General features: G+C 47.5%; 1 protein-coding gene and 1 pseudogene across 1 annotated transcript in view; both read left to right on the top strand.

Annotated features, from left to right (window-relative positions):
• Window positions 1-10,000, top strand: part of LOC127638820 (glutamate receptor ionotropic, kainate 2-like) — a 414,054-nt pseudogene that overhangs the window by 158,600 nt on the left and 245,454 nt on the right.
• LOC127638947 (protein mono-ADP-ribosyltransferase PARP12-like) overlaps window positions 593-10,000 on the top strand; it is an 11,006-nt gene continuing 1,598 nt past the window's right edge. The window contains exons 1-10 of the mRNA XM_052120726.1: window positions 593-938; window positions 2,939-3,074; window positions 3,225-3,567; window positions 3,659-3,709; window positions 4,678-4,804; window positions 6,070-6,235; window positions 6,312-6,432; window positions 8,909-9,005; window positions 9,079-9,154; window positions 9,960-10,000. The exon at window positions 9,960-10,000 is cut by the window's right edge and continues 90 nt beyond it. Coding sequence (XP_051976686.1) covers window positions 667-938; window positions 2,939-3,074; window positions 3,225-3,567; window positions 3,659-3,709; window positions 4,678-4,804; window positions 6,070-6,235; window positions 6,312-6,432; window positions 8,909-9,005; window positions 9,079-9,154; window positions 9,960-10,000 — 1,430 coding nt within the window. The 5' untranslated portion in view covers window positions 593-666. The remainder of the gene's footprint in view (window positions 939-2,938; window positions 3,075-3,224; window positions 3,568-3,658; window positions 3,710-4,677; window positions 4,805-6,069; window positions 6,236-6,311; window positions 6,433-8,908; window positions 9,006-9,078; window positions 9,155-9,959) is intronic.

Genomic DNA, 10,000 nt, shown 5'->3' with positions numbered 1-10,000 from the left:
CAGACCCTCCCGATATGTTTAAAGTTCTAGACCAAGTCATGAGTCGTGAGGGGTTGAGCGGTCTTCATTTCTTCCAGGTGGAGTGGTACGGCCACCGGGTGACTATCAGGATGAGCTATGAGGACAACAGCAGGAAGGGAAGTTCTGCAGCTTGTAGCCCAGGACTCAATAACAAATCCCGACCTTTCCCCTTTTTAAAGCCATACACGGAGGGGTGGAGACACAGCTCCCTGACCGCTCGCTGACTGCTCACTTAATCCCCGGAGGATTGGCATCTATCTGGACTGGGCAGCAGGAACTCAGTCCTTCTACGACACCACAGACAACATGGCCAAACTCATCCACACCTTCCAGACTGAGTTCAGTAAACCTCTCTCTCTGCTCGTCAACATTGCCATGGCACTCGGCTGTTACCTGACAACCCCCACCCATCTGTTGCCATGACCACTGAGATATGTTCAGGGGCAGGAAGGACCGCAGGGGTTGTAATTGGTAGATAAAGAGTCACTGATAATGGTATTTCACTTTTATTATAGTAACACATCCTGTTTACAAAGTAAAGCCCCTCCTTCTTCTTAAAGTTTCGTTTTCCTCACATGTCCACTTTTATTTCCCAATGAATCATCCGGACTGAACTGAACTCCTCTGGACTAATTCACCAGCAACATGACCGAAGCGTCGATTATTAAGACAGTTTGTGCTCATAATGGATCAATGAATCATGATGACTTGCTGTCCAAATTCAGTCCCTTTAATGAAGTTATTGATAGAATGGTCAACAAGAGTGAATCTTGTGCTGTTGTGTCAGTGAACGGACAGAAGAAAGTGATCATCAGAACTAAAGTTCGGCTGTGCAGAGCCCAAAACTGCCCGGGCTGCGAAAATATACATCTGTGCAAATTGTACCTTTTCGGTTCATGTCGCTTTGCTACAGGATGGTGAGTCTGTTTACTGTCAATGCAAATAAAGTAGGGGCGACCGGGCGGCTAGTGTTGCAATTCGTTTGGTTTAAACCTTTGGCCTGAACACATCTGTGTATTTTGTGCTGTCCAAACATTGACATAGTATTCCCGAACTTATCTGCTGCAGTGTAGATATGTTCTACCGATCATTACACTGTGTTAAACTGTGGCTGAACCCATTGTGACTACAGTTACTACCGTAATTAGGGGTCCAACTTTCCTATTGTATTTGTTCCGATTTCTGCCCTAAATGTGTCTGGGCGTCAGAGACCGTAAGTCGTAGAGATTCCAAACTTGGCAGGATGGTCCCAAATCCCCCCCACTACTCAGGCATACAGACACACATCCTTCAGACACTAGGTGGCGCTATTACGAAGAAAACAAACCTCTTGGTGCCTCTTGGTGGCGCTATAATAATACAAATATTAAATGCTCTAACTATGGAACCGTTGGTCCGATTGATTTGAAATTTGGCATTCACTGTCTTTGTCCAAGGTGCCATCAAGGGCTATGAGCACAGTCGCATATCTTTAAAAACATGGCCGCCTTCGACCAATCAAATTTCAGCAGCTTTTATATAAGGTTAAACAAGGCCGATCGGAATTAAACTTGGAGCTCCTAGAGGCGCTATTGTGTTTTACATACGTGTCAATTGTTGGATAAAATGCTGTTTAAAGAAACAAGTCATTCAGACCATGCTGTAAACCTCCTCATTCTAAACAACACCATTGGCTTGTTCAATAAATACTTGAGATTTTTTTAAACGATTACTTTTTTAACTTTTCGTTGGACGTTCGCCCGATTGGAACCAAACCAGTGCAGAAACATTACCTGGAGTCCCAAAATGAACAGATATCACCAAAGTCGGTATACTTAATGTATGAGGTCATTCTGAGGACAAACACAAATATTGCGCATCTCTGCCTCTTGGTGGCGCTACAATGGTTAAAAACAAAAATGGCTCTAACCATGGAACCGTTGGTCCGAACGATTTGAAATTTGGCACGCATTGTCTTTGTCCAAGGTACCATCAAGGTCTATGAGCACAATCGCATATCTTTAAAAACATGGCCGCCTTCGACCAATCAAATTTCAGCAGCTTTTATATAAGGTTAAACAAGGCCGATCGGAATTAAACTTGGAGCTCCTAGAGGCGCTATTGTGTTTTACATACGTGTCAATTGTTGGATAAAATGCTGTTTAAAGAAACAAGTCATTCAGACCATGCTGTAAACCTCCTCATTCTAAACAACACCATTGGTTTGTTCAATAAATACTTGAGATTTTTTTAAACGATTACTTTTTTTAACTTTTCGTTGGACGTTCGCCCGATTGGAACCAAACCAGTGCAGAAACATTACCTGGAGTCCCAAAATGAACAGATATCACCAAAGTCGGTATACTTAATGTATGAGGTCATTCTGAGGACAAACACAAATATTGCGCATCTCTGCCTCTTGGTGGCGCTACAATGGTTAAAAACAAAAATGGCTCTAACCATGGAACCGTTGGTCCGAACGATTTGAAATTTGGCACGCATTGTCTTTGTCCAAGGTACCATCAAGGTCTATGAGCACAGTCGCATATCTTTAAAAACATGGCCGCCATCGACCAATCAGCTTTCAGAAGCTTTGATATAGTCAATCTGGAGTCCACTGGATCATTTCTGTCAATTCTGATTATTTTGGTTATTTCTTCACATGTGCTTGGACTTTGCAAAAGTATGTAAAAGGGTTTCCTGAATATCTTACATTTGAACACAACTTCTACTGAAGCTAATTTAGAAATATGGATCATGGTTCAAATATCATAAAGCAGATATCTAATCATAAGTCCCATTTGCAATGGCTGTAATCTTGTGGTTAATAAAAAAAAACCCTGTGACCTACTTTGGCCACATCATCACTAATCTGTTTTAGTTTAAAACGTAGTTTTACAAAGCAGTTTTTACTTTAGCGGTTCCATTCCCCCTACAGGCGAGGCTGTCGTTTCAGTCATGATGTGATGTTGGGTCAGAATGCATCCGTTCTATCTGCTCATAATCTGAACACACTGGACACAAGAGAACTCTGTGTAGTGTTACTACAGTCTGACCACACTCTCCTACCAGCGGTATGTTTCTATGGATGGCTGGATAACTCATTTAACTTAAGTGATAATCAAACACAACTCATTCTAATCAGCAACAGAATCATAATTAATGCTGTTAAAAAGCAGAAATGACATGGCTGTCCTAAAGAGTCTTGCTTCTCTTTCTGTCAGGTGTGTTATTCTTATAATAACGGCACGGGACAGTACGGCCGCTGTCAGGACGGAGAGAACTGTAGGAGACTTCACATCTGTGAGAAATATCTGTGCGGGCCGTGTGAATGTCCCCGAGCTCATGATTTCTATGAGCCTCATCCACTGAAGACCCTGCAGGACAGAGGAGTGCCCACTGAACTCATGGCCATCATTAAGGAGATCTACTCAAATATTCAAGCCCTGAAGAATCAGTCCAGATACACAAACACTGCTGGACAGAACAACAGAAGAGGCCCGAACACACAGAACCGGAGGCCCTCGAGCACCGTTACTGCAGGCCGGCCCTTCCAGACATCTATAGGTAACATATCTCACCATTGCACGTCCAACTGTGTTAAATATGAGCATGGAACTGGGAAAAACACTAACCCTAACATGTCTGTCTGTCTCAGAGAAAACAGAGATCTGCATGTTCTACATCAAAGGACACTGCATACACGGAGGTAAGAGCTCATCAAAGCCCAAACAGAACTGTGATCTCATATGATTCATATACAGTAGTTGTATATATGTTTTCTGACCATCTAGACAGGACCATAATCACCATAGATATGTAAACAAATCAGCTCATGTGGAGCCTGAGCAGGTCTTCTTAGCAACCAAATTGGCCTGGTTGCTAGGAAGGGTAGAGTCACATGGGGTAACTAAATTGGCCTGGTTGCTAGGGAGGTAGAGTCACATGGGGCAACCAAATTGGGCCAGTCGCTAGGGAGGGTAGAGTCACATGGAGTAACCAAATTGGCCTGGTTGCTAGGGAGGTAGAGTCACATGGGGTAACTAAATTGGCCTGGTTGCTAGGGAGGTAGAGTCACATGGGGCAACCAAATTGGGCTGGTCGCTAGGGAGGGTAGAGTCACATGGAGTAACCAAATTGGCCTGGTTGCTAGGGAGGTAGAGTCACATGGGGTAACTAAATTGGCCTGGTTGCTAGGGAGGTAGAGTCACATGGGGCAACCAAATTGGGCCGGTCGCTAGGGAGGGTGGAGTCACATGGGGTAACCAAATTGGCCTGGTTGCTAGGGAGGTAGAGTCACATGGGGTAACCAAATTGGCCGGTTGCTAGGGAGGGTAGAGTCACATGGGGTAACCTCCTCGTGGTCGCTAGAATGTGGTTCTCGCTCTCAGTGGGGCGTGTGGTGAGTTGTGCGTGGATGCCGCGGAGAATAGCGTGAAGCCTCCACACGCATTATGTGACAGAAAGAGAGAGATTTACGGACAGCTGTCCGACACCTTTGTGTGTTTGTCTTTTTGTTAAGTTTTATATTAAAACAATTATTTATATTGTCAAGACGGTTCTCGCCGCCTCCTTTCCATTAATCCCTTTACAGGCACAATCTTAAACTATTATACTTGTTCTCTGTCTTGAACATTTGGTTGCATCGTTGAATCCGGCTGCACTCTTGTTTTCTAGACTTCTGTAGAAAAGAGCATTCCAGCGTGCCGTATAAATGGGAATTTAAAGAAGGATCTGAATGGACAGCTCTTCCTGACAATGAGGCAATCGAGAAAGATTACTGCAATCCTGCAAACACATACAGGTGAAAAATTTACTCCAGAATTTTGTTTGTTTGTTGTTGATTTAATTTATGCTGCTTCTTTTTTTTTATCCACATTTCTCCTCAATTTGGAAAGCCCAATTCCCGCTACTTAGTAGGTCCTCGTGGTGGCGCGGTTACTCGAGGTGACGGAGGACGAGTCTCAATTGCCTCCAAATCTGAGACTGTCAATCCGCGCATCTTAACACGTGACTCGTTGTGCATGACACCGCGGAGACTCACAGAATGTGGAGACTCATGCTACTCTCCACGATCCACACACAACTCACCACACGCCCCATTGAGAGAACCACTAATCACGACCACGAGGAGGTTACCCCATGTGACTCTACCCTCCCTAGCAACCGGGACAGTTTGGTTACCCCATGTGACTCTACCCTCCCTAGCAACTGGCCCAATTTGATTACCCCATGTGACTCTACCTTCCCTAGCAACCAGGCCAATTTGGTTACCCCATGTGACTCTACCCTCCCTAGCAACCGGCCAATTTGGTTACCCCATGTGACTCTACCCTCCCTAGCAACCGGGCCAATTTGGTTACCCCATGTGACTCTACCCTCCCTAGCAACCGGGCCAATTTGGTTACCCCATGTGACTCTACCCTTCCTAGCAACCGGCCCAATTTGGTTACCCCATGTGACTCTACCCTCCCTAGCAACCAGCCCAATTTGGTTACCCCATGTGACTCTACCCTCCCTAGCAACTGGCCCAATTTGGTTACCCCATGTGACTCCATCCTCCCTAGCAACTGGCCCAATTTGGTTACCCCATGTGACTCCACCCTCCCTAGCAACTGGCCCAATTTGGTTACCCCATGTGATTCTACCCACCCTAGCAACCAGGCCAATTTGTTTGCTTAGGAGACCTGTCTGGAGTCACTCAGCACACCCTGGATTCAAACTCATGACTCCTGGTGTGATAGTCAGCATCAATACTCGCTGAGATACCCAGACCCCCCGAATTTATGCTTCTTTTGATCTAAGGCTTTAAATGCTTGATATTAAGATTTGTTAGTAAATATAAATTGCACCTACTGTCTGTGTCTCTCTTTACTAGACTGGCTGTTTTTGATCACAAGAATGCCCCCTAAGAAACATGTCCACAACCCCAAACCAGCCTAATTAGCCTAGTTGTTCATGCAACCCTCCACCTAGTCGAATTTGAAGTGATATAGTTTTGCACTGTATAATTTAGCTTGATAATTAATTAATCTGTTGATAAAATGAGCTCCAGTGTTTCTGTCTAAGCTCTGGAATCAACCCGATTTATTTCGATACGATGACCCGAGGACTTGAGAGTGTGCGCCGGTTGTCTACAGTCCCATCAGTGATTCAGCCCACCTTCATTCTGTCCACTGAGTGGCTCTGGTACTGGGAGAACGAGTTTGGAAACTGGATCCAGTATGCAACAGCTGTAAGTGTTTATATTAACATATACATTAATATTAGGGGCCCAGATCAGTACTGTATGTATTCTCTTTCTGTATCAGGAAGTGGGTCAAAGGTTGTCATCCATCACGAGTGAGGAACTTGAGCAGAAATATCAGACGGACAGCGGTGCTGTGCTGGAGTTCACAGCCGGATCACAGACGTATCAACTCAGCTGTGCAGGTGACCCCACTCTTGTTTGAGATGTTTCTAAGTCTATCCGCATTACCGTGGAGACATAGCATGTCTGGAGGCGTCACGCTATTCTCCGCGTCATCCACGCACAACTCACCACGCGCCCCACCGATAGCGAGAACCACATTATTGCGACCAGGTGTGAGAAGTGAGTTTGAATTCAGGGTGTGCTGAGTGACTCCAGTCAGGTCTCCTAAGCAACCAAATTGGCCCGGTTGCTAGGGAAGGTAGAGTCACATGGGGTAACCTCCTCGTGGTCGCCATAATGTGGTTCTCGCTCTCGGTGGGGCGTGTGGTGAGTTGTGCGTGGATGCCACGGAGAATAGCGTGAAGCCTCCACGCGCGCTACATCTCCACGGTAACGTGCTCAACAAGTCACGTGAATTGACGGTCTCAGACACGGAGGCAACTGAGATTTGTCCTCCACCACCCGGATTGAGGCGAGTCACTACGCTACCACCACGAGGACTTAGAGTGCTTTGGGAATTGGGCATTCCAAATTGGGGTGAAAAAGTGGATTTTTGTTTTATGTAAGTTTGGTTTGGATATTTGTCAATTAGTGAAAGATTAGTTCCCCTTCTGTCACTCACTCCACGTTGTGTCGATGAAGTGACACTAGGGGTCACTCTTGAGAGCCCGAGACACCTACAGATCTTTGAGAAAAGGCCAATGAGAAATAGGCGAAATAGCGAGTTACACCAACATACACCCCAGCTGCAGATTACACCCCTGGGCACTTCGACAGTGCTGCGAGAAGTGATTTCTCTCTAGACACGTTGACGTTGAACGTCTTTTTCAAGACGCGTCTTTTTGAAGATGACCTTCCGTTGCTGTGTCTTTTCTGGGTGCGACCGTTACCTCTCCACTCTCGACAGCCACAATCGCCATTGAGAAAGCATTTGTGGATGGTTCATGTTCTCACAACGAGATTGACATGACCATGGAAACGTTGCGGTCGTGGTTTCTGTCCTCCAGAAGAAAGCCACTTCAGCACCTGTACCCGCTGAGCACCGCCACCTGGCGGAATCGTCCGGCACACCCTTCCCGAGCCTGTAAGGCGATGTCACTGGCGACGAAAGAGTACAGTGCCACTGGTCACTCCACCTCCGCCCTGCACGCTATGGCCCTTCTCTAGGTCCACTAGGCCAAAGTGCTGAAAGAGCTCCACAAGGGTAGTTCTGATCCCGGTGTGATACAGGAGCTGCGCTCGGCAACTGACCTCGCCCTCCATGTGACTAAGGTCACAGCGCACACACTCGGGCAGACGATGTCCACACTTGTGGTCCAGGAACACCACCTATGGCTGAACCTGGTCGAGATGAGGGAAGCGGACAAGGCACGGTTCCTGAATGCACCCATCTCCCAGGTCGGCCTCTTAGGCGACACCGTCGAGGACTTCGCCCAGCAGGACTTCACCCGGCGTAGAGCCCCTCCCAGGAGTGTGACACCCCCAGCCTCTCCGACAGCCGCTAAAACCCCTAGATGGGCTCCCAAGTGGGACGCCCGAGGATAGAGAGGACTGCAGGAACGCCAGAGCTGGTATTCAGACCACTCCATCCCCCGGTGGAGGGCCGAGAGATAAATCTTTTTTATGTTTTTTGTCAAAAAAAAGAGCAGGTTCCTCTCTCCTCGGGCTACATGCTCGGTGCTCACAATCGCCGTCCTCCTGGCCATCAGGCACCGAATATTCGCAGCCCGGACATTCACGTGGTCACTGAATGGTGGTCACCAGGGTGTGGCCTCCGCAGGGTCTTTTCCCCCTGAAAGAATGGGAACAGAATAGAACACATCCCGGCACATTTCATGATCATTAAAGGCCCCAGCCGAATCCATTCTTCTGTAAGAAGAGAGGTAAAAAACATATATAGAGAAAAGGCCGCGGCTGGTGCGGCTCGCTCCCATACTTGGTGAACGTCCCCATCCCCACCTTTTTCTAGGGTTATGGGGAAGCACACAACGTTTTGGGGCATCTGGGGAGGCTATATGCAGTCTGAGTGCATCTGTTACTATGCTCGCAGCAGTTTGCCTACACCTGCATTGGCAGTTCACGTAACACAGATCAGCCAACGTGGCGTTTCGTATAAGGGACCCCTAGTGTCACTTCATCGACACAATGTCGAGTGAGTGACAGAAGGGGAACGTCACGGTTACTGTCGTAACCTCAGTTCCCTGATTGAGGGAATGAGACATTGTGTCCCTCTTGTCACAAGCTGAACTACACCGCTGTAGTAGCTGGGACTTTGTCTCAGCTCCTCATTGCAATAACCTGACTGAATCCACAGCCAGGACCCCCCTTTATACCCATATGTCGGGGGGAGTGGTATGCAAATTCAACTCACCAATTCGCCTACTTCTCATTGGCCTTTTCTCAAACCGGGTCAATATGACCCTCTAAGTGCATTGAAGGGTTAAAGATGATTCAATCACACAAAGTGAAGGAAAATCTACTAATGTTGCTCTACAGATATGATCCAGACAAACAAATGCTACGGCACCAAAAGGCTCGTCAGACGTCGTCCTAAATTCGTGTCGGCAGCTGAAGCACAAACCATCAAGACGACGTAAGAAAACACGATTGTGTTGATTTCTCACTACAAATGTCTGTATATGAAACACTCTCTCTTTGTGTTTCAGTAAAAGAGCTCCGAGTAACTTCAAAGCTCTGCCGACACACTGGAATAAAGCTCTGACTCCTGACGCGGGATACAAGGTGCTCTTCCGACATCCCAAAATGAGTCTTTATAAAGATATCAACGATTGAACATGATGTAGAGTGAAGGAGGGCGGGGCCGGGCTGGAGCCGCACATGCCCTGTCCCCAATCAGCCTGATGGGGGCTCGCCCGGGATAAAGGCGGCCGGTAACGACAGGTCACGAGAGAGAGAGAGAATTACAGGCAGCTGCTCTGTGTGTTTATGTTTGTGTTTTTGGTTCAGTTTATAATTAAACTATTATCTATATTGTCAAGCGGGTTCTCGCCGCCTCCTTTCCCTTAACCCGCTTTACATTGGTGCCGAAACTCGGGAAGGAGGAGGGATGCCCGTTGCGGATTCCTCTACACTGCCATCCGCCGGGGGACTGAGTAGCCCGACCACCCGGACACGGAGAATGGCTACGTCCACGAAGTGAGTGGGGACTGGACTCCCCGACCGCCTGGCGCGATGGAGCCGCTGCCAGGGGTGGAGGAGAGTCCCCACGAGTCGCCGAGAATGTGGAGGGGCTTCTCTCCACTTGGGGTCAGTCTGCTCTGGTCCGCCCGGGGAGGAGCGGCTGCCATCTGCCTGAGAGTGTGCCGGAGTGATCGGGGACCATGTGATTGTGCATCAGAGAACCGGCTTGGCAATATAAATAATAGTTTAATGAAAAACTGAAACTCTCTCTCGAACTATCGTCACCGGCCACCTTTATCCCTCATGCGCCCCCATCAGGCTGTTTGGGGACCATGCTCGGTTCCAGCCCGGTGCTGCCCTCCTTCGCTCTACACATGACATTGTGTTTCTCCGCTGTTTCATACAGAGAGTGTCGCTGCAGACTTCAGACGGTGAATACAGTGAAAT

This window comes from Xyrauchen texanus, chromosome 47 (assembly GCF_025860055.1).
Source record: "Xyrauchen texanus isolate HMW12.3.18 chromosome 47, RBS_HiC_50CHRs, whole genome shotgun sequence".
NCBI classification, from domain to species: domain Eukaryota; kingdom Metazoa; phylum Chordata; class Actinopteri; order Cypriniformes; family Catostomidae; genus Xyrauchen; species Xyrauchen texanus.
This window is presented reverse-complemented; position numbering and strand designations above follow the sequence as displayed.